The sequence below is a fragment of the Rhodamnia argentea genome, chromosome 6 (assembly GCF_020921035.1).
Source record: "Rhodamnia argentea isolate NSW1041297 chromosome 6, ASM2092103v1, whole genome shotgun sequence".
NCBI classification, from domain to species: Eukaryota; Viridiplantae; Streptophyta; class Magnoliopsida; order Myrtales; family Myrtaceae; genus Rhodamnia; species Rhodamnia argentea.
The window spans coordinates 13,807,469-13,830,676 of NC_063155.1; the positions used below are offsets into that span (position 1 = coordinate 13,807,469).

Here is a 23,208-nt window from a genome sequence, read left to right on the forward strand (position 1 = left end):
AGATATGTTGACCTTGATGTCGGACGCCACGTGTCTCCCTCCACAATTAGTGGGTAGAAAAACAATAATAATTATTGTTACCAAGTTTAGAAGAAATAGAATAGAATTCTTGATTTTCATGTAATTTGGTGCTTAGGAGATAATTGTGTAAGTTGGTCTATATTTTTAATAGGATAATACTTTGTTTATCGGGTGCTTCAATATACTTTATTTATCTAAGTACTCAATTAAAGTTTGTCACTCTACTTTCTACATCATTCGCGACACCAATATGACAAGATTATCTATATGGGATCTAAGCTGTGATTTTTCTCGCGTAGGGTTCAAATACTTGTTAAGCTTGTTTCGTAAAGAATATTGGTCATACATGACATGACCAAATTTCCGTAGATGCCGAAGACACCCGATCGGTGATTTTCTTCTCTTCTCCTCTCCCCAGCTACTCTCTTCCCCCCCTTTCATGGATCAATGCAGCGAGTACTTTCAAATCAGCTTAACGATCGGGAATGAATAAATGTGCATGGATCATTTCTACATCACTCGGCGAAAATAATCTCCCGGTTCGGACTATTCGATCGATTCGATCACGTCTTACCTAATCTATGAAATTTCAATATGTGTCTTGCTTGTTTTGATTCGTTTTGTTGTCACGAAAAGGACAGGCTGTGCATGTTGTTTATCTCTTGATATAAAATTAATTGGAATTTGTACCCTCACACCTACAATGATTATGACAAGAATATAAAGAAAAAGAAGGAAGGGACCGACCAACGTCTTGATCCAATGGATCCTCGGGTCAATGAGAACCGCACGATCATCAAGGCTCGGAAGTAATCACGATCAACGGACAGCAACTGGAGTCCGCATCACCTTCCATCACGTGCGCCTCCTCCACTGTTCGACCAACGTCATCCCACTCATCATTCTCACTCATTTTAAATAAATAAAACTAAAATTGAAGTTAAAATTAAATTAACCCAAATCTCCAATCTAAAATATTATTTAAGAACTTAACCCGTGATCCAACTTTTTCAAATCTCGTCGATTCACCTAAATCTAACTTTACATGATTAAATTAATAATCACAATTATGGTGTCATAATAATAATAATAATAATAATAATAATAATAATAATAATAATAAAGAGAAGACAAGGAAGAAGTATTCACGCAGACGGCGATGGCATGAAACCAGAAGCGTCTCTGTCTCGCTCTCTCTCTCTCTCTCTCTCTCTCTCTCTCTCTCGCTCGCTCGCCGGATACAGAGAAGCAGAGCACGTTCCCGTTGAAAACCCTAAAGCTTTTGTCTTTTGCCCTGTCTTGCTTCTCAAGCCATCATCGAATACATCGCCGCCGATCCCCGCGTCGTCTCGCCGTGGTGGAAGCCCATCGGGACCGGAAGAGATCACCGGAGTTGACGCGGCTGGTCGGTTTTTTTTTTTTTTTCAACCCTTCTTCCGATTGATGAAGAGGCTGCACCGGCGCCTGAGGATTCTGATCCTCTCTCTCTTCTCCGTCTCCGTTTTGGCTCCCGTCGTCCTCGTTTCGTTCAGGCTCAAGCACATTTCCCCGACAGGTACTTGTCTCCCGAGGAATGGCATTGGTCTTGGTTGCGATCTTAGCTTCGGGCGGTTTGTTTTTGTTTTTTTATTTTAATGTTTTTAAGTCGAGGATTGATCGTGGGTTGTTTTTATTTGAATCTGTTGTTGTTGCAGGACGCAGAGAGTTTTTGGAGGAGTTTTCCAGTAGGGTATGAATCTTGGGACTCTATTAGAACTCCGTCTTTGCTTATTTGCTTTTATTTATATTTTTGGTAAGGTGTTGGTTAATTATCTGGAAAAAAAATTATTTTGTATGTTGGTCATACGAACAGAGTGAAGTTCATGTTTGAGGTGGTTTTGCAATCGAAACTTACTGTAAGAAAAAAGCTCATGTTGATTTGCAATGTAACTCGTTTCCATGTATGGACTTGGAGTTGCGGGATTTTTTATGGGACTGTGAAGATTGTTTTTCTATATTTGATTTTTGACATTCATTTTGTTTCTCTCTTGCAGAAATTTAGTGCGGATGTTTGGAGACTTAATTCAGTTGATCAGGTATGAGGATCAAGTTATTTGTCCGGGATGCATCAAAGCGCCTCTGTGATTTTGGTCAGTGGTTAATAAATACCGGATTGGGCTTGCTTTTCTCTTGTAGGAAGAGGGTGAGGGTTTGAAAGAGCCGAAACAGGTTATTTATGAAGACAATAAATTCGTTTCCACGGTCAGCTATAGTTCTAACAACATTCATCATTCTGCGGAATCCAGAGACGCTGCAGAAAGAACTCAAATCTCGGAAAGAAATGGTTGGTGTATCTTTGTTCTATTTTTTGTTTATATTGACCCAAAACGGATATCTGATTATGACTGCATCAAAATCAGGAACTACACGCAGAAGTGCTAAGGAAGATGAGCAAATTCAGCATCGTGAAGTTCCATCCACATCTAGAGGCCAGGTACCCTTTAACAGATGAAAGAAGCTACTAATCACAGTTTTGGTTTATTTCTAGGTAACACAATGAGAGCTTAGCAATGATGCACTGGTTGGGAATAGAGAATACAATTCAAAACAGGGCTTTGATTTCTGTAGGGTGTACTGACATTATTGAGCAATCTAGCTTTATGGATTTACTGATTTCTACCTGTTGAAGTATGTCCCACATTGATTGATAATGGGTCCTAGATGCTCTTTGTATTCATGTGGTCTTCTCCACCTATCAGCTTAAGCTTTTAGGTTGGACTTTCTAACATGGTATCAAAGCAAGATTATCCCTTTCGTGAACGTGCGTGGTCAAAATTTCACATGAATGTGCATAGTCAAAATTCCAAGTGCCGCTTGTATTCCGGCTTGCATGCACATGAGAGGGAGTGTTGAAGTATGTCTCACATCGGTTAACAATGGGTCCTAAATGCTCTTATATTCATGTGGTCTCCCTCTACCTATTAGTTTAAGTTTTGGATTGGACTTTCTAACACTACCTTATCAGGTTGATTTGTTTGCTAGCAAAGAATCTCCTACTTTGGTTGACACATACTTTAATCATGGGTTTAAAGTCATTCGGATATTTAACTCAGAAGGTATTTCTTAGGGTTCTTAGATTGATTCTAGTGGAGAAATCAGTCTTGCAATTCATTTGTCCGATTAGCATTTTGCTAAGCTCAAGATTTGGGGCATGTATTGCCATCCTATAGTGTTTCTTTCAGCCTTCCTTGAGCAACATTCAATTGGTGTTTTAAGGGGTGAATTTGGTTATTATCTGTTTAAGTAAAGAAAAAGTGCTTTCTTGTTGTCAACTTTTATGTCACCATTAAATGGTTAACTGGCAACATGATTACAAATACAATTATTATCTGGTAATTTCTGGTCTTCATGATGGTCTGTCGGTTTAAAATAAGATAACTGGTTTGAGATGAGAGTCCACTTATTCTATTGATATGATAATGTTGAGGTAGAAGACTTTGAGCTCCTATTCCATCACATCAGGCACGTGTGAATAGCTATTACATGCTGCATGTTGGATCATAAGACAGCATCTGGGCTCCATCTGCTTCGGTTATCTGAAGCTGTGGAACATAGAACATGAAGTTCACTACGACAAAGGGAGACTGAAATTGAACTGGTATATTCTCTGTGGCGGAAGCCAGAAACAAGGGGAGGAGTGTTAGGGCCTTGCGTTAGATAAATTTCTCCAGAGAAATATGAGGAATCCCACCATTGTTATAATGTGTTTGGTTGATTGGTAGAAAGGTAACAAAAGACATTATGGTGAGAAGTACACCAGTAAATAGTCTTCCTCAGAGAAAGGGATAGATTATGTTACATTAATTTGTCTTGCGATGCCCCACACTGTAGAATTGTGTGCTTGACACTTTGGAGAGTGTCAAGCCACATATGGCTCTGTGTTTTGTTTTCTACAGTAAAATGGATTTCCTTTGGTTTTGAGAGCTTTGCCTATTCACCTGGGAATGAACCTTATCCATTAGGATCAAGAATAATGCGAGCTTCCCCATTGACTTTTCTATTCTTGTGTCCTCATACCCCGTCTTGTTTTCCACTTGTATGATTGCTTTCCCCTGGGATTGCTTGTCAGTCATTGACTTGGCGTTTTACAATGTTCAGTTAACCACTAAAGTGGAGACTAGCTTTTCTTTACTTGCTCAGTTTTCCAGAAGTGAATAGTATCATGACTTGTGTTGAACGAGTAGTATGCACATGTGTTGTTAGATAACATACTTTTCCTATGAATAAAAAACTTGGTGGTGATAGTTGTTATCATGAGCACATCCTGTTATCGAAGCACAATGAAGCATCAAGCTGCAGAAATGATACTTGATACTCCCTTTCGCTTTATTCTTGGTACAACTAAGGGTAGATTTATCATGACCTCAATTCATTAAATGAATCATCTGCAATTTTTCCATTAATTGCAGGAGAAATTGGATCAAATTATGGTCCAACGAGTTCAGAATGGACAGCATCGGGAACAAAGTTCGTCAGATAAAAAGGTGAAAGAGGTGAAAGATCAACTGATTAGAGCAAAAGTATACTTGAACTTTGCACCACCAGGTAGTAACTCGCACATGGTGAAAGAGCTGAGACTGCGGATGAAAGAGTTGGAAAGAGCAATGGGTGATGCCAAGAAGGATTCTGATTTATCTAGGAGGTTCATCCACTCTTATCATTCCCTATGCTGATTAATGATCTAGCTATTGAATTGTATCCTCTTGGAAAGTTGGTGTCTTCAAGTATGAATAAAATCTACAAAAATCTGTTCTCTACTCTTCGGTCATTGCTTGCTGGTGTCATTATTATCGATAACAATAGAAGGAATATTAGATACCATGTATGCTTTGATTCATTTCCTCTTAAAGAAGTTGTTTAATCCTTCTTCTTTATTCATGATGCTATATCTACGAAATTGCAGAGCTTGGCAGAGAACAAAAGCCATGGAAGTTTCCTTGATCAAAGCGAGTCGTACCGTTCCAGACTGTTCATCCATGGCCACAAAGCTCCGTGCTATGACTTACAACACTGAAGAGCAGGTTCAGGCGCATAAGAATGAAGCTGAACATCTTATCCAGCTTGCTGCAAGGACGACGCCAAAAGGTCTTCATTGCCTTGCTATGCGGCTCACTTCAGAGTACTTCACCCTACCGGCTGAGGAGAGAAAGCTTGGTAACCAGGAAAAAGCACGTGATGGAGATCTCTACCACTATGCTGTATTCTCGGACAACATTCTTGCTTGTGCAGTAGTCGTCAACTCAACAGTGGCTCATGCTGCAGTAATTGCTTCTGAATTTTTCTTATCTTGGTGGTTTGATTTCGTTTCCAGCCTTGATTATCTACATTAGAGACTTGATTTGGCATGACCAGCCATTAATGAAGCATGAGATGATGAGTATTATTAAAGGTTGAACTCACTTCATATCTGATAGAGCAAGTGATGAAAGTGCTGGACCATTTCAATATTCCTTTTTTGTATCTCAGATCTCGTTGATGCTATGTATAGCCCCTTTTGTTATGTATTAGGAATTTTGGATCACCCTTCCGCTATTGGCAAGTGCAAATCTAATAAATAATGGCAGTGATAAAAGTATTATGCTTAAAGGTCTTACAGATAAAATAAATTTCAGGATCTTCTTGGGATTTTTGTTGAGATCCTGTCTGTTTGTCTGGGTGATTGTCACCAGTCTTCCCTGGATCTACCAGTGCCATCCATCCCAACTTAATTCCTCTCTTCAAAGTACGACTGCTTTTCTGTTGAGATGGGGTGGAATATGGTACTTTAGCAATACTATTCAGTAAGACTATATTCATTTGCTCTAGACACTGAATAAACCTTGACTTACTTGGAAACTTAATCGTGCACGACACCACTAGCAAAATTCAGCTTTGAGGGGAATACTTAAGGCACCTTGCTACCCAGAGTTCTCAGAAAGATTGAAAGGAGTCTCACCTGCAGTATCTTATCTGTTTTCCTTTTATCTGACAACAAATCTACCCCTTAGTCACGGACTGATGGGAAGGAAACCGCTCGATATAACAGTTCAGAGCACATGCAACTCCCTAATTTTTCAATGCCTGCCCTTGTTTTTTTTTTTTTTTTTCTTCGGTCGAATACCTTGTTTGGTCTATTAGATTCTTCAGTTTGTGCATTCTGTATTTCCATTTTCAAATTTGAGTATTGTGAGACCAATTGTTAGTTAAAAGCTGGCAACCATGGTGGGCTATTGACGAGATGAATTTAGACAAATAAACAGCTCAAACAGAATAACTGGTATGATTTTACAGAGTGAATCGTGACATTGTTTTGCACCTTTAATGAATGGACGTGTTTGTTCGTATCATATAGTTATTCTACTTACTTATCAAGTAGTTTTTTTAATTACCAAGTAAAAGTTGCGGGACTAATTAATTTTTTCCATCTCACACCTGTAACTGCTCGCAAAAATTGTAGTTTTAGTATCTGCCCTTGGTAAGGGGAAGTAGTGTATTTGTGTGTGCCATGCGCATGGCACAGTTTTGTGCCTATCATCGCAAAAGTTGGAGGTACCTTTCGGTCTTCATAGACATAATAATCTCATAATATTGACTAGTATTGAATAATCAATTGAATGACAATATTCTATTTGATCTGTAGTTGGAGGCAGTTTGATCATTTTCTCTCTACTTGCCACTTTATTGCTGCTTGCTCGTCTTCAATCTTTACATGCACACCCAGGGCATGTTTTGAAAGTTTATTTTCTTTTGTTTGGCTGATGAAGATTCTTTTAAGTTGGTCTCTGCTCTCATGAGACAAGCTAATGTCCCACTAATACTCTAGTGCAAATACTTGTCTGTTTAGCTGGATTTTACATTTATCCTTGCAGAAGAACGGTGTTGATGATTTAATCCCATGATTTTTTTTTTTTTGAAAAAGATGCTGGTTGCTCATTTGCCACTTTTTCAGGAGCCAGAGAAGATCGTGTTCCATGTAGTGACAGATTCCCTCAATTTCCCAGCAATTTCTATGTGGTTCTTGCAAAATCCTCCTGGAAGAGCGGCTGTGGATATCCAGAGCTTAGAAAATTTTGAGTGGCTTTTGAAAAAATATGCATCATCATTGCAGAAGCAGAATGCTCACGACCCTCGATATAATTCTGCACTGAATCATCTACGGTTTTATCTGCCAGATGTCTTCCCTCTGCTGGATAAGATTGTGTTTTTGGACCACGATGTGGTAGTGCAGAGGGATCTTACTAAGCTTTGGGATGTGAATTTGAAGGGAAAAGTAAATGGGGCTGTGGAAACTTGTCAGGAAGGTGATGCTTCATATCGGCGAATGGATATGTATGTTGACTTCACAGATCCATTTGTTTCCGAGTGGTTCAATGCCAATACATGCACATGGGCATTTGGGATGAACTTGTTTGATTTGCAAGAGTGGAGGAAGCAAAATTTAACTGCAAAATATGGCAGCTACTTGCAGCTGGTATGCGCACGATGCTCGGTTTCATCTTTTTTATCATGTATACTGTTATGCCTGCTTGTTATTCTTTGATTCCTCTAAAATAATTCTAGAAAGCAACGCAACTTATCAAGAAGACCATTTACATGTCATCTCCTTGGACAATGAATGTTTAATTGGTCTGAGTTTGTGCTAATTAATTACGTCAATCCCCCATGAAATAGAAAGGAGAAAGAGAATGCTAGAAAGGGGAGGGTGAGAAAGACTAGTGTATTGTCTCTATTTCATAAACAAAGTTCACAAAGCTTCACTTCAAATGCATTCACAGTCTGCATTATATCTCACATGACTGAGTCCGAGACTTTGAACCAGAAAAGAATGAGAATTAGTGTTTTGGAAATTTGGACTGATAAGAATTAAGAACATAAATTGGCTTGGTCCAGTCCGGGTGATCCGGGTAGGTGAGTCCATAACTGGAACCAAACTGATATTCATCGATTTCAAATTTTAGGAGCTGGGAATCGCCCAGAACCGGCCTGTTGGGTCCTGTTCTTTTCATATATGTAATTGCTTGCTTTGGGTGATTTGAATTGGTGCTAGTTGCAGGAGCATGGGAATCCATTGTGGAAGGCAGGAACTTTGCCGATAGGATGGCTCACTTTTTACAACCAGACAGTAGCTCTGGACAGGAGATGGCACATCCTCGGCCTCGGTTACGAGTCAAATGTCGCTGCGAGTGACATTGACCGTGCAGCAGTTATACACTTTGATGGTGTCATGAAACCGTGGTTGGAAATCGGGATCAGGAAGTACAAGGGCTATTGGACCAAGCATGTCATGTATGACCACCCTCACTTGCAACAGTGCAATGTCCATGAGTAGTCCGGCCACTTGAGGAGTATTCTTAAACCACACAGCGCACCTGTTGCACTTGATTCTTCTTAAAGAACAAAGCAAGCTTTGATTCTTTCAACATCATACAGATTTTCGTGTAAAATTACTTTCCATTCTTTCATAGAGAACTATCTGGCCATAATCCCTCATTGGAGCAGAGATTAACCTTAGTTGAATAAGGATCCCCCCACCCCAACAGCAGATTTTTGTAATGCTCTTAGTTCTTGGATGTACATAAAACTCATCTCAGATTATTAAAGCTTCTTAATTATCGATGGATCGTCTGGTCTAAGTTGTACTTCGAGCATCATATACCTTTTTGTGTGCCGATGCTGCAAAATGATCTTGGTCAGGATTTGAAACTGTCTCTTCGGTTTGCTTACGTCCCCGATTTCTCTTTGCAAGCTCAGTATTCTGTTCTGAGATATAGTCCATGAATTGGCAATCCTGCCAATTAATAGAACTCAATTTATCCCTGGAGAGCCTTGCATGATGCTTTAGCTGCTGGACCTCTTGGGCTCCGAATAGCTCATTACGTCGGGTCGGATCCTTTTCTTTTTTTGCGGATCTCTCCAGAGAAGTCAGATCTGCTTGCAAGGCGCTGTAGTGTAGTGGCTCTAAATGGATGATGTGACACGTGGACAAATTGGGTTGGGCAGGTGCGGATAGAGGATATCGAATGAGGGGCTTCCCTGCAATCCATGCGCTCTTGTGGTCACTTCTTGTTTTGATGCAAAATCCCTTCTCAAGCCTCCATCAAATAAACCATTCTCACTTGCCAATAACACAGCAGCACATCTCTTTGGGGAGAGAGAGAGAGAGAAAGATGGCCACCATCACTGCAAGCTCTGCAACCTCCTTGGTCTCATGCAGAGGTCTCTGTCCACAGCAGAGACCTCTTGGGGTTTCATCCTTCCCTGTCCTTGGTAACTTACCCATCTCCTTTTTCTTGTCTTGGCCATTTCCTTTGGGATAGTTTTGAGAGGCTTTCTCACTGACTGATCACTAGTAGAGTCTTGTTACTTCAATAAGGAAAGAGAAACGAACTCTCGTATCCTTTATTTTTTCACCGATTATTATGGTCACAGGGTTGCCTGCAATGGCAATGAAGGGAAGAGTCAAGTGTTCTGCCGAGGGGAAGCCGTCAGAGCCGGAGAAAGCCTCCAGCGCTGGCATGAGCGCGTCGCTGGTCGCGGCCCTGTGCGCGGCGACCGTGTCGAGCCCGGCCATGGCTCTGGTGGACGACAGGATGAGCACCGAAGGGACGGGGCTGCCGTTCGGGTTGAGCAACAACCTGCTCGGATGGATCCTGTTGGGGGTGTTTGGGCTCATCTGGGCTCTCTACGTCATCTACGCCTCGAGCCTTGAAGAGGATGAGGAGTCGGGATTGTCTCTCTGAGCTTAGGTGAGAGGATCATTCAGGGGAATATGTAGAATCCACAGAGATTGTTCACTCAAATGTGCCTGTAGCATAAACTACCCTTTGCTTGTGAAATCTTATGTGTATTCGTATTTTCGTTAATAGTCTTCTCTTTCGAATCATTTGATCCTATATTACAACTTGAACTCTGGCTCATTTCCACTTTGACCTGAAGATTTTGAATTATACAAAACCTGAGGCAAAAGGACTGCTCAAGTATCAATATTTGTATACAGCGTTCACTTTGATGTAAATATATTTTCTTTGGATCACTCAAGTGTCAATTGTTTTGAAAAAGATTATTTAAATGTCAACTTCGACAAGGCCTTCAGAATTTCTTGCCATCGGTACTAAAATGTTCTTTTTTCTCTTATTTGACACTAAAATTCTCATTTTTTGGATCATATAAGTGTCAATTTTTTTTTAAAAACGATTTATTTAAGTGTCAACTCCAATGAGATCGCCGTTTCTTAAGTAATTATTTTTTCTCTGATTTGATGCTTAAGTGATCCGAAAAAATAATAATAATAATGACACTAAAGTAAGTACTATACACAAATATTAACACTAGGGTTGTTCTTATATCCAAAACATGAAAACAGAAACTGAGGTTAGCCATTCATGTAGATTCCTCGATTCTCCAGCAATTTCAAACCGTTTCAAGCTTTCCGAAGCTCGTCGGCAACGGAGACATGGTTCTATACGTTCTCTTTAATCCTCAGTCAATTCTTTAGCGCACGTTATCCATGAGAAGGGGAAAAATTTTCTCCATCCGATAGATTAAGAAATAGGCAAACTAACTTCCAAGCTCATTTGAGTTCCATTGATTTCAATGTCTACCAGAGGAGTTCGTTCTGCTCAGTTTGTCGACATAGCTTAAGAAAACAAGCCAAGGAGAAGTTTAACCTGATTCGGCACGGTTCATTCACGCAATAGAGAATTTACAATCTGTAGGATAAAGAACCAGGAACAACCATAGCAATCATATCCAAAAGAACACAATCAAAGTTATCGAGAAAATCATGCGCATGCTTCAGTTCAGCTGATGCAGGAAATTCCACTATCAAGAGAGAGAAGCAATGTCAAAAGCTCCACACGCCCCTCGACTCTGCAGGCATGAAAAAAAGAGCTTTTCTGCACCTAGAAGCATTGAAGAGAAAGAGCTTACAATGACGATAGCTGCACAATTGGACTACTTTGATGAAAACTTAGCTTCCATTTTGAACTCAACATGAGGTGAAACAATGATATGGGAGAAGGAAAATCGATGAAGGCAATGGCATTCAACCCAGGACACGAAATATACATTGCCAAGTCGGATGGTGGCCTATATATTAACTACAGCATTCCTCCTATAGTTTATCTCCTGTCATTACTGACAAGACACAGATACTTGGCCCTAAGTCACTGCTCCATGTCATTACACCAGAAGGTGCCTGTGACCACCAAAATGGAAGACTGATAAGACTTTAGCAAGTATGACCTCAATTGAGATGGCATTTAATACAAATAATAAACAAATGAAACATATACAGGAGATGCTATAGCTAAGTAACCTTTCTGTTTCTGGACACAATCAATCGTGTTATTGACAGATCCGCTTTACCTACCAAGACACATATCATTCCCACCATGAAATTGGACCCAAACCATCATTATCAAGCGATCCCTGTAAAGTAAAATGTTTAATAAGGATTAGACCTGCTTGACCAATCCGAACAGGTTTTAATGAAGAAGAGGAAACTAAGAAAACACTTGGGCAATCACATGAAGAGACATCAACCAATGGGGGCCATGAAGCAGTTAGCAGACGGTACTTCATTTCCTAATGAAGTGTGCGTGTGAGGAGTATAGAGCTTGCAGCCATTGGCGCTAGGCTAGAAATGCAGCCTCAAGAGAATAAAACAGAGAAGCAAAGCTGTAGAAGCCAACACCACACATGGTTTGAGAAAGAACTCACAGTAATCACCATAGGAGCAAATGGCTTAGAATCTTTTGGTTGCTCCAGTGGAATTGAAGGATAATTTACACTCTGAACTCTGAATCTGATAGTCTGCATTTTATAAGACAGGCTTTTACTTTTTCAAAACAATCTCTCAAAGAAAGAAACTAAGTAGGTTACAAGTAAATTGCTGGAAAAACATGATAGTTTCAGTAATATATTTAAGAGACCAAAGCAACATCCAAACCTCGCCAATCTCATCAATAGGATAAACTGTGCCTGATGCCTGATCAGCTTCGTTCTCCCCATTTGCCTCACGATACTCCCAGATCCATCTAAACCGATTCCTGCAAATTATGTATGGGTTGACCAAAAATGATATTTCAAATAGAAACAATACATGTATGCACCCACAAAGAGCCTCCTAGAGAACTGCATAAATTTCCAGTAAAAATTAAGCATATTAAAGAAAAGATAGGCTCTTACCCATTTTCTAAGTCAGGCTCAAAACGGGATGGATGTGGCAAGAGATGAAAGGGTATGTAAATGTCATCAAAAAATCCCATAGATACTGCCAATCATAGATACGGCATTACTTCAAGTGTAACCTAGAGCTCATAAACAGAAAGGAAAAGAAATGAACTTTCTATGTTGATTATTTGGTCACCCATCAATTACATTAAATTTGTAAGCTCTTGCATGGATTCAACAAATCTATAACTAGAAATCAATACCAAAGTACCTCAAAAAGTGAAGATTTCAGGAAAATAAAAGAGATACTGCAACAAGAATTAATAACTTAAAAAGACAAGAACTCAACAAGATGAGAGAGAATTCCGAAAAAATTCAAAATAGTTCAAGTTACAATTACAGAGAGATGGTTCAGAACATCACGAGCTCTGCAAGATGGCAAGTCATAGAGAGAGGATATAGAGAAGGTTCCTTTTCGCTTTCCATTAAACTTCCTAACCTTCCATAGCACGTCACCACCAGTCACATAGGTTCCTTTCCACTTTCGAACACAACTAATCGAAACCTAAGCTCGATTCTTGCCTTTCCTTCCCAGGTCGAATGTTACTTTAGGTGGATAAACCTTTGCCACCAAATATACCACAAATCCCACTGGGAAAATGCGAGTCCTAGGTGATTTAGTGCAGGACTTTTTGCACTTAAACCTGTAGCGTGCAACTAAACATGCACGCATTGATTCCTCAAAACCACAGAGACAATTCAGCAGGAGAAAACTAGACTCTTACTATCAATGAGTGATAGAACATGCAACTATGGTCATTTATGGATGCTATATAACCCTTAGAAAGATAGCTTTTCACTCTGAGAAAACATAAATTGGTTTCATGCAGTGGCGAGGTGAGAACATGTTGATCCTCAATTGATAGTCTTGAAGAGGCGACAACCCAACAAGTACCAGAGCTTCCATAAGAAGCTGCGGAGTTGCTATTAGTTAGATGTGCACCAATTGCTAATCCATTCAAAATCTGGTACATGAAAGATATCCGATACGAAATTAAAACTACAATGACGAACCCAGTGGACATGCATAGAAATTATTTAAAGCATCAAGATGTTGCCCCGCATTGGCACGTCATAGAATGCATTCAAGAAACAACTTTGAACCGATGACAAGTTATGACTTGTCTTTTGCCACTCTTATCGATGAAAAGATCGAGAATGCGTAAAATTCTATCACATCACGGTGGATGTTACTAGTTATTGTGTAGACAGTATAGCATATTTCATCAATCATTATTTCCCTCGGCCAGTAGTTACTAGTTACTGCGCAGATGCATATCCACAAGGATATATATGCCACGATGAAGCAGCAGCTCTAAATTCACCATAAGACCAAAAAAGAGGCACATAAATGCATTTGTTGCTTTTTTGACAAGAATTTTTTTTTTTTACAATTTTACACAAGTGTGAAAAGCATGACACAGATATTCAGAGGAAAGAAGCAAAAGAAGACGGAGTCCAGTATCAGGTGCAGATTGAGACATACAGCGCAAACCATCTTTATCAAATTCTTTGAGTTTTGCATCAATTATTTCCCCAACGAATGGACGGAACACCAGCAGTCTGCATTCCACCTACAATGACATCAAATGATCGTTACTGCAGGAAATCTACAGCATTTGATATTAGTTAATTTAAAAAGGGGGAAACAATAGGAGAGAATTGTGTAACAAAAACAAAATTCACAGAAAATTTTCCTAAACATGATATCTTGACAAATCTAATAACTCTTTTGACTCGCTTTGCTTCACAAAGGTTTCAATCGAAAACAGAGTCACGAATCTTCACAGATTAACATCAAACACATTTTTGCGCATACAAATACTCTTTCAGGCAATTCATTTACGGATGACTCAGCTATACAAGCTCTGTGATGATGGACAGAGTTGGCGGAAGGATAGGAATTTGACAAGAAAATGTCTTGCCTAAGCAACTGAACTTAAACGTCCGTTTTTTCCCCTTTGGGTGGGGGAGGGGGCTGTCGGGACAGGGATGTTCCGATAGTTGTCTAATCGAAGCTTACTACGCTAAACAATGTGGGAAATCCTGGCAGGTTCTATTAGATTTCGTTTGATTTCACTAAAAGCGACTAGGACAGTGAAGATAGCACTATCTTTTGCAAATTTTAGGGTTTTTTCAATTATCGAGGAAATCATTATCGGTTGAATGTTTTTCTTATGCTCTACTAAATGCAAGATTTGTAAGAGGGGAGAATAACTTCTTGAAAGTGACTTTTGGCAAAAAAGAAAAAGAAAACCAAGCTTAGGAGAGCTCATTCCCTTATTTAAACATGGTAGAAGAAAGTACTTCAAGGGAAATCATTGTCTCAATCATTATCACAAGAACAAAAAGGGAAGCTTTTGGACCAAAGGCCTTTACGCCTTCACGCCAATAAGCGCAAGAGAAGCAAACAAAAAGGAAAGTGGAACTGTACAAAGCAATAGCTTCCCTTTACCAACTAAAATACGGTAGTTGCGAACTTGGATTAGATCGAACATCCCGTTCTTATGTGCGACTCACATAATTTATATATATTCAAGAGCCCATTCACATTCATGAGATCATACTGAAATAAATGAATAGGCCTAGGTGGGTTGGGTCTAATCGCAAGGTCTAAAAACCCTAGCCAAGCTAGACCATGATTGAAGAAATATTAGATTTTCTTTATAAAATGATGAGGGACTGGGTGGATTGGGCCCAATAATAAAACAACTTACCAGCCTGCCCATTTTGCACTTCGTTCCGAACAGGCTGTTAGGTACACAACCAGCTCTACTGAAGATGCCTAACAAGGATCATAGTCTCGAGTATAGCAACCACTTATGCAAGTCACATTATTTAAAAGATGAAAAATTTCGACTATTCCATCCCAGCTACTGAAGATCCTATGCTTAAGTATAGAAGGAGTCTATAACAACAAGATAAGAAACAATCTACATAAAGAACAAATCCATAAGTTTCATTGATTCTTCATATACCTTGAAAAAAAAAAATGCAGCAATGCAATCTTTCAAAATGTTCCAATGTTCTGGATAATGCCATGGGAGATGATCGATATCCTTAGTGATCAAATACTGAGGCAGGTAGTGCTCTTTACAAGGGAAGTCAGCAGACAACAGTTCTAAGTGAACTTATTCAAAGCTGAAATACAAGGAAATGAACTGAAGCAGAGAGAAAACTCCACAAGTCTCTCAACAATTAAACAGGGAAGTGATTATCCACTAAAGAAGGGGAAAATGCTATCCCACAATATTTTTGACCGACAGATACCTCAAGATGACCTATGGGGGCGACTCATTTTGTTGCCATACAAAGTAAATTCAACTAAGGCATAAAACCTGAAACAGCAAATATAAATAGAATAAAGTACCGTGTAAGTAGGTGCACCATCTCCTGGAAAGATAAAGCCACCATCAATTCTTCTGATATCATAGACAGAAACGCAAAGGCCCAAATTTGCAATAACCTTCATTATAAGGATGAGCAGCATCAGCCTTCAAAGTAATTTAACTGAAGATCACATTACATAAAGCAGAAAAATTGTGAACACCCTGAACAAATGCACGTACCAACACAAACCTTATCTAAGAAAAGTTTCTCAAGCTCATGTCTAATAGCTTTATCTAGGGATAGGCTGAGCAGATGAGGAGGTAACCGAAATGTGTGCTCAATTAGGCTAAGATTGAACATAAGGAACCTCCAATATATTGTATATTTTGAGCTGCGAATCAATTGGGAAAAAGAAAACTGTCAGTAATAGCTCACATATCAAAGCATGATATCGTTGGAACCATATTCAAAAGCGGCAAATTATTTTTGTCAAATTCCGTTAAAGGACCACAGGGTCATTCGGCATCAGTCGTCCTTCCAAAACTAGGATAAGAATCGACAGAAGAAATGCAGAAGATTTGAACTTTCATCAAACAGGTGGTGCGCTTGACACAAACTGGCAAACACCCGTAAGAAGAAAGCTCATGGCGACAGATGTGGCACGAGGCAAAGCCGAATAACTGGCCATTAAGAGACAAAACTGGTGAGAAAACAGTGAAAAGAATGGGCATAGACTATAATCGAACGCGAGGAGGACCGAGAAGCTTTTTCCCAGTAGAGACTGAAAAGAAACTACTGAGGGATACAAAAGATCGGATGCAATTAAAATAATAATTAGAAGGGTTTAAAAGAACAACAAAAAAAAAAAAATAGAGCGCCAGTTGCAGATGAGACCATTTATAAAATGCTCAAGCTTTGCTGCTCACGCGCCGTCAACCGGCCAACACAGAGACAGAGAGAGACAGAGAGCGAGAGAGACGGGGTACCTGGAGGGAAGAACAGCGAGCGGCACTGCTAGTGTCGGAGTCCTGCTCAAGACGGTGACGGCGAGGTGAGGCGCGGCGGCTATAACAGAGAGAGAGACAGAGACAGAGAGAGAGCGGCGGCTTAGAGAGTCACAAGTGAGAGATGAGAGAGGGAGAGGCAAATAAGACTTCAGGCGCTGCGAGTGGCGGAGTGCTGCGGACGGCAGCGACGACTGTGGGGCGGGGGGGAGAAGGGGGCGCGGCGGCGGATCGAGAGAGAGGGCTGCGGCCTCCGGCTGAGAGAGTCACGAGCGACCCCAGAGAGAGAGAGAGAGAGAAATTGAAGGAACCGAGAAAGGAATTAAAAAGAATTACAAGTACATTATATCAATTCTACTTATTTTTCTTATTTGTTCCTTTTAATTTTTTTTAATATTCTCGAAAAAGGTTTTCGCAACGTGCGTGCATTCGATTAACATGTTGTAGACTCTTGACATACTTGAGTGCCTAATGGTCAGTATTAAGGACAAACTCATGTTACTAAAGATAGGGTTGACAATGTTTGATGGCTCGTGTACAACGAAGTACTCTTGCTCATCGGCAGACCATTGCTTGCGGAATAGATAATAGGCTTTACCTTCTTGTGCGAGAACGGCGCCAATAATGCCTACACTAGAGGCATTACAGTCCAGCTCCAATACCTTTTCAAAATCATGGAGCATCAGTACCATGAAAAGGTCAGCCGACCGGAACTTCCTTAAAAAAAACACGGGTCACGGTCGGGAGACAAGTCGTTGGATACTTTCTTGGAACAATCTAAATCCAATAGGGAAAAATATCAAAAAAGGTTTAAATCTATTGCATTGATATTAATTCAGTCCTAAACCTTTGAATTGGATTAATTTAGTCATAAACATTTTTATATTGGTATCTATTCGGTCCATCCAACCAAATTTGGCTAAAAACTGCCGACGTGGATGCCGATAGTGTCACGTAAGGCAGCAACGCTGAAATATAATTTTGTTTATTATTATTATTATTATCATCATCATCTTCCCCTTTCTCCGGTTGTTTTCAGTGCCGGCCACAGCCATGGCTGGCATGGGCAACCTCGCCGAGCCGAGGGGTTAGTGCCGGCGAGCCCCCAGGCCAGATTTGGTTGGTAATAGCTTTGAGACTGCTTGGGAGGACGGACAACGACGTGAAGAACCACCGGAACACCAAGCCGAAGAAGGAGCTCCTCTTCGCAGTCCAAACGGCTGTCTCAAGAGCAGTACAAATAAAAACTTGGGCGGGCATGTGGTCTTTGACGTTCCTAAGCTCGAGGCCCACGACGATCGTATCGTAGGTTCATCGTCATATTGCTTCAACACCAACAGTTTCAGCGCAATCCCCCTGCTACAGGCAAGCCCTGGCCATCAAGAACGCCATAGCTTCGGTTATCAGGATCGGAAAGCACCGAGCTTTCTAGCCCCGAAAGCAGCGTAAAGTTCAGATTTTGGCACTGGTGGAAACAAGAACAACTTCAGGGTTGCCTCTTCAACATCGCCGCAAGAGGTCTCAAGCCGAGGGGGAGCGCCCAGGCGAGGCTGCCCTCGCTGGCCCTCCCCCTTGGCCCGATGAGGCGGACCCCTGCCTCTAGCCGATGGCCGGCAATAAGAACAGAAAACAAACAGAGAAAGCAGAAGAAAAAAAAATAGGGATAAAATAATAATAAAAAAAATCATAAAATTATTAAAAAATTTAAAAATTTCCACGACAGCGCCAGCTATCCTATGTGGCACCGCTGGCATCCACGTCAGCGATTTTCAAGCTTTCTGGGTAAGATTTGTGCTGTATACCTGTTGCTTTTAGCTATATGAGCTTCTCGTTCTTTCTCGACTCTGCCATCTCCACGTCACCTTCAAGTCTTTGCTGAAAGGTCTCATTTTTATATTCCTTTTTTCGTTTATTTTTGACCTTTTCTTGGCATTTTAGATTTTTTTTTTCTAAGTGAAAGCATGTTTCAGGTTCTAACTCGTTCCTCACGCTAAATAATCTGTGGGGATTTTTGTTCTTTGTCATCTCATTTTTACTGTTCTTGATGTTCTAAACCTGAATGATGTCGTTCTGAGTAGCGATTACCTTTGCTAAAGTCGCCCTGAACCGGTGATTGGGGTTTCTGTCTCTTGCATTTCAAAAGCCTACGTTTTGATGATAGGAGCGGATCACGTGATCCATCCAAGTATTGAAGTTTAGCATTGTGCTGTTCTGAGATGTCTCTTTTCTGCTAGGTCGCTGCTCCGCGTCAGCTCGTGAGCATCATGGAAAAAGGGAAGCAAGTAAATGGGAATTGAAGCTTCGGGTGCGATGGCAATGAAGTGAACAAGTTGTGTCTAGAGGTGTCAAACGGATAGGTCGGGTGGATCGATATGGTCCGGCTCATATTGACCAATTTAACTCATTTTGACCCATTTCCATACTATACAAATCTAATGACTCATACTACACAACCATACCTAATCCGACATATATTGTTAAAACACTTCAATATTAAAATCTAATTTAGAGCAAATTAAGTAACCCATTTATGACCCACTTTTAAAATTTAAGGAACCCATTTATAACTCACCACCATAAAATATCAGTTAATGATGGGTTCTAGACCCATTTTTTCACATCTAGTTGTGCATATACCTATCAAACCTCATCGTTCAGGTGAAGGTTTGCCTTATACTCCCCGTTGATTGGCTATATATACTCAGGGAGCAGTAATTTCCCAGTTTGAGGAAACGATGCCTTTACCTTAAATACTTAGGGAGCAGTCTGAAAAAAGAGTAAGGCATCTTAGGTGTTTGTTTGTATGATTTCTTTGACTAAGTATGATTTCTACCTCTTGTACTCTTTTACTGGTGTTTGTTTGTAAAACAAACAAATAAAGCTTTTTCCCTTGTCCCACATAAAAGGAATGAGAGGTTGCAAAGTATTTTAAATGTGAGAAGTTTATTGTAGTCTTTCAAATGGAGAAATGGATAAGTGGGCTAGATTTTATCATATCCGCGTGCGGTTTTGGCACACTTGTTTCTCACTGTGACTACGATTCATGTCCAGCAGTTCCTCTCTGGCTACGCCGCGTCCGTCCTACGTGGCCCAGCTGTCCCTCCTCCAGGTCATCAGGCCCCGTGAGTCCCAGGCCGTGCGGGGCTGCATGCAAAACGTCATTGACAGCGTGAGACGGCTGAGCCGGTCGATCGATGAGCTTGGCCAATGGCCAGATGGGAGGCCGGGCGGCCGCAAGGGAGGCATTTGACTGGCACATGAGCAACGTGCAGGAGTGGGTGCGCGGGGCCCTCACCGACGAGAACTCGTTCCTCCATGGGTTCGCAAGGCCGGGCATGGACGGGAAGGCGAAAAGCACGTTGAGGGGCCGGGTCGGTGGAGGTGGCGCTAGTGGACAGCTCCGGGTCAAGGCACCGCAGGGCGGCCAAAGGGCAGCCGCAGGTCTGGGGATCATAGTGGGAAGCCAAGGTGAGGGTTGAGACTGAAAGAAGGATAGGTTCTGAGACAGGTGTGTAAATAATGGTCATGTACAACATTGTAGGAACGTGGGAGTTCAGCTGTTGCTGTCACTTGTTAAGGTTATGAATGTAACAAGTTTTGTGAAACATGTGAATGCAAGAAAAAAGTGATGATTGCTCTAAGGAAGAACACTCCCGTTACAAAGCAATGCGAATAAAATTACCCAAATATATACCATAGTTAGCATGAGGTTTTCACAAATGGGTTGCAGCAAGGAGAACTATGAACATTCATTAGCTTCTTCTTGTTCCATGATTCATGTCTTGGTACGTGGGAAGAGGTCTCAGATGCGTCATTACTAATGAATGATTTAAATGTGCAAAAGCCACGTCGCCAACGCAGATTTTGCGATCACTGAATAGTAACTGTAAAAATGTTTGATTCAACTCCAGCTCTAATTTGACGCATTGGTTAGGGCGTACTCTGATTGAGGACACGAAAGGTGCTCATGAGATTATTCAGATGGGATGATATAGCCCAATCCATTTTAACCACCAATAGGGTCCACGTAATTAAGCTGGTAAGCCTAAACCAGCATAATAACATCCTCCATAAGACTTCCCCTATCAAATGCTAGTACAGAGATCCTTCCCATCTTTCGTCCTCATAAGGCCTTAATAGATTATGGTGTCCGATGGGCGCATTTGTTTTCCAACTAAGTAATTATTTGCTTTCCGTTTACTCCGATTGATGTCTCAATCCTTTAAATGTCGTAGTAAGTGGAAAAGCTAATTAGACCCATGAAGACAAAGCTACTTCCCTCTTTTTTTGTTTTTTTCGCTAGGTAATCGAAACCATTCGCCTAACTACCCGCCATTAAACAATTCGACTTAATTCCTAGGAAGCATCGACACTATCCAGGGGTTTGCGTGTCCTGTCTAACACTCTCTGACATGTGACCGACACGTGGTCGGCGCTCCAGACATGTCAGCGGCACACGAGTTCAGCATCCCGACATGCCATTTCGACATGCACGGGGTCAATTTTTGGCGTTTTCATTAAATTATGGGTCAAAATGCAAATTCATCAAAAATATATATACTTAAGTCGTGTACTCAACTACCCCACCATTAATATATCCAGGATAAAATTTCAAATAAGAACCTAAAGTGCTCTCGTTTTCTCAAATAAATGCCTAAAGTGGCATAGTAATTTCAAATAAAGGCTTGAATTGGCATAAGAGTTTCAAATAACGGCCTGAAGTGGCCATGGAGTCTCAAAAAAGGGTCGGCCTAAAGGACTTTGAAATCAGGCCGTTTTTCAAAAATGCCCTTGAAATCAAGCCTTTTTTGAGATTCCATGGTTACTTCAGGCCTTATTTGAAACAAAATTCACTTCAACTCCTTATTTAAGAAAATCAAGAGTGCTTTCAGCCCTTGTTTGAAAATTTTCCTATACCCAACCAACCCAAAAAAACCTAATCTTGAATTCCTAATAGAATAAGAATAAGAAGAAACTCGTTGCTGATATTTTTATTAGTACATGATAAATACACGTCGAAATTCTCTATTTTTTGAAAAATAATGTGTCGGCATGTCATGTCGTATCATGTCGCGTGTCGATATCAGTTCTACTTAACTTAATTCACAAAGCACTCGATTGACCGGGCCATTAAAAACTACAAAATATTCTTGATGTATTGCTTAATTGGTGCCCTTATAATCGAAAAAAATTGTCTAAAATGTTCTAAATCTATTACATCGTTTTCAATTCAGTCATAAACCTTTCAATTTTGCCAATTGGGTCATAAACTTTTTTTGCCAATTAAGTCAATTGGGGCAACTTTGGCTGTAAATCCTAACATGGACGCCGGCCGTTTTACGTTGCATGACTTGCATTAACATGGACAATTCTTAACAATATTTTAATATCTTTCGAATTTATATTGATTTTCCATTTTCATGTTTGACTTCTTTACTGTTTTTTTCTTTTCTTTTTGCTTTGTTCCTTTTTCGCTCTACCCGCCACCGTTGGGCCACGTCGATCGCAAGCATCGGGAGAAGGACACTCGGGCCTTGGCCGGCGAGGGCGGTCCTCACATGGGCAGGCTTGGGCTGCCCTCACTAGGCCGACCAGAGCAACCCTCTCCCTTGATGTTTTGGCGATGGGTAGCCCTCACCTCGAGGTCGCGGTGGCCAATAAAGGGAAAACGAAAAAAAAAAAAAGGAAAATTAGAAAAAAAAATAATTATAAAAATTGAAAATTGAAAAAATATATAAATTATTTTAATTTATTTACGTCAAGACTGGTCGTGCCACATAAAATTGACCAACGTTCGTGTCTGCGATTTTCTAATCAAAATTGACTAGACAGACTCAATTGGCAAAATAAGAAAAAGTTTAAGACTCAATTGGCAAAATTAAAAGGTTTATGACTGAATTGACAAAAGTACAATAATTTTAGAACTTTTTGGACAATTTTACCCCTAAAATCTTAGTTTTTTTTTTTGTCAAACCTTATAATCTTGATTAATGAGGGGCAAGAGGTCCAGTTTCTTGGTAAGTCTTCTTGTTTTTTTTTTTTTTTTGGTTGTTGTTGGTCTTTTGCAACCCTATTTGTGTTAGCGGTCTGCCCTAGGAATTAATTAAGGTTGATACTCTAACATTAGTTGTGGATTAGATTGTATCAAAAAACGACATTCACTATACTTAGGTAGTCATAATGTGTTGCTAGAGACTACTTATGGCTTGTGGCCTAAAAAGGATTTTGAGCACACTGCTAATGTTTGCTGAATTTATAGGGTCGCACACAATAGCAAACCGTGTTCATGTTTTCTCTGCGCCTTGATCTACTTAATAAGCAGATTTTAATTTATTCTCCTATTCTAAATATTTACGCGATTGTGCATGTTATGAGATAACGATTAAATGCATGATTAGAATATATGGTTTGGCGGGCTCAAATTGCCCAGCCCCACTTCTTTTGTTACGCGTAAATATTAAGGCTATATATAGCCAATTATAACCCCTTAAGACAGTGAAAAAAAATCCCTAGAGACAGCCTCATAGTATTAAGAAGGTCATATTCCGAAGGAGAAAAAGACAGAGAATCGTTCTCTATTCTTGGATCTTTGAGAGAGTCT

At 40.3% G+C, this 23,208-nt stretch overlaps 3 protein-coding genes across 11 annotated transcripts; 2 read left to right on the top strand and 1 right to left on the bottom strand.

The window, feature by feature from the left end:
* The first annotated feature begins 1,229 nt into the window (after nucleotides 1–1,229).
* Nucleotides 1,230–8,655, top strand: LOC115754351 (probable galacturonosyltransferase 6). Of its 2 annotated transcripts, none has more exons than XM_030693348.2 (9): nucleotides 1,230–1,576; nucleotides 1,716–1,750; nucleotides 2,055–2,096; nucleotides 2,197–2,344; nucleotides 2,421–2,494; nucleotides 4,470–4,702; nucleotides 4,964–5,321; nucleotides 6,989–7,510; nucleotides 8,087–8,655. In XM_030693348.2, the coding sequence occupies exons 1-9, from the start codon at nucleotides 1,465–1,467 to the stop codon at nucleotides 8,366–8,368; spliced, it is 1,806 nt and encodes a 601-aa protein (XP_030549208.1). In that variant the 5' UTR covers nucleotides 1,230–1,464; the 3' UTR covers nucleotides 8,369–8,655. The 2 variants fall into 2 exon arrangements, with proteins under 2 accessions (XP_030549208.1, XP_030549207.1); XM_030693347.2 differs by having other exon boundaries at nucleotides 8,093–8,655.
* Nucleotides 8,656–9,113: 458 nt separating this feature from the next.
* Nucleotides 9,114–9,942, top strand: LOC115754352 (photosystem II reaction center W protein, chloroplastic). Its single transcript, XM_030693350.2, has 2 exons — nucleotides 9,114–9,306; nucleotides 9,469–9,942. The coding sequence occupies exons 1-2, from the start codon at nucleotides 9,207–9,209 to the stop codon at nucleotides 9,777–9,779; spliced, it is 411 nt and encodes a 136-aa protein (XP_030549210.2). The 5' UTR covers nucleotides 9,114–9,206; the 3' UTR covers nucleotides 9,780–9,942.
* Nucleotides 9,943–11,082: 1,140 nt separating this feature from the next.
* Nucleotides 11,083–16,857, bottom strand: LOC115754362 (DNA-directed RNA polymerase III subunit RPC8). Of its 8 annotated transcripts, none has more exons than XR_007198649.1 (9): nucleotides 16,590–16,856; nucleotides 15,853–15,994; nucleotides 15,644–15,739; nucleotides 13,760–13,847; nucleotides 12,229–12,313; nucleotides 11,990–12,089; nucleotides 11,761–11,853; nucleotides 11,356–11,469; nucleotides 11,083–11,236 (listed from the first exon to the last, which is right to left on the bottom strand). XR_007198649.1 is itself a non-coding variant. In XM_048280136.1 (8 exons), exons 2-8 carry the CDS (start codon nucleotides 15,961–15,963, stop codon nucleotides 11,422–11,424), a joined length of 621 nt encoding a protein of 206 aa, XP_048136093.1. In that variant the 5' UTR covers nucleotides 15,964–16,005; nucleotides 16,590–16,857; the 3' UTR covers nucleotides 11,083–11,421. The 8 variants fall into 8 exon arrangements, 5 of the variants coding, with proteins under 5 accessions (XP_048136093.1, XP_048136092.1, XP_048136096.1 ...); XR_007198648.1 differs by having other exon boundaries at nucleotides 11,083–11,258; nucleotides 11,334–11,469; XR_007198647.1 differs by having other exon boundaries at nucleotides 11,334–11,469; nucleotides 16,590–16,855.
* Nucleotides 16,858–23,208: the final 6,351 nt, after the last annotated feature.

Excerpts from the sequence above, each read along its gene's own strand:
- LOC115754351 (XM_030693348.2), top strand. The coding sequence starts at position 1,465 with ATGAAGAGGCTGCACCGGCGCCTGAGGATTCTGATCCTCTCTCTCTTC. Across the intron at positions 5,322-6,988 it reads CAACAGTGGCTCATGCTGCA|GAGCCAGAGAAGATCGTGTT; the intron begins GTAATTGCTTCT and ends CCACTTTTTCAG. Across the intron at positions 7,511-8,086 it reads ATGGCAGCTACTTGCAGCTG|TTGCAGGAGCATGGGAATCC; the intron begins GTATGCGCACGA and ends AATTGGTGCTAG.
- LOC115754362 (XM_048280136.1), bottom strand. The coding sequence starts at position 15,963 with ATGTTCAATCTTAGCCTAATTGAGCACACATTTCGGTTACCTCCTCAT. Across the intron at positions 15,740-15,852 it reads AGAAACTTTTCTTAGATAAG|GTTATTGCAAATTTGGGCCT; the intron begins GTTTGTGTTGGT and ends CTTATAATGAAG. Across the intron at positions 11,854-11,989 it reads CTATTGATGAGATTGGCGAG|ACTATCAGATTCAGAGTTCA; the intron begins GTTTGGATGTTG and ends TATAAAATGCAG.
- LOC115754352 (XM_030693350.2), top strand. The coding sequence starts at position 9,207 with ATGGCCACCATCACTGCAAGCTCTGCAACCTCCTTGGTCTCATGCAGA. Across the intron at positions 9,307-9,468 it reads TTCATCCTTCCCTGTCCTTG|GGTTGCCTGCAATGGCAATG; the intron begins GTAACTTACCCA and ends TTATGGTCACAG.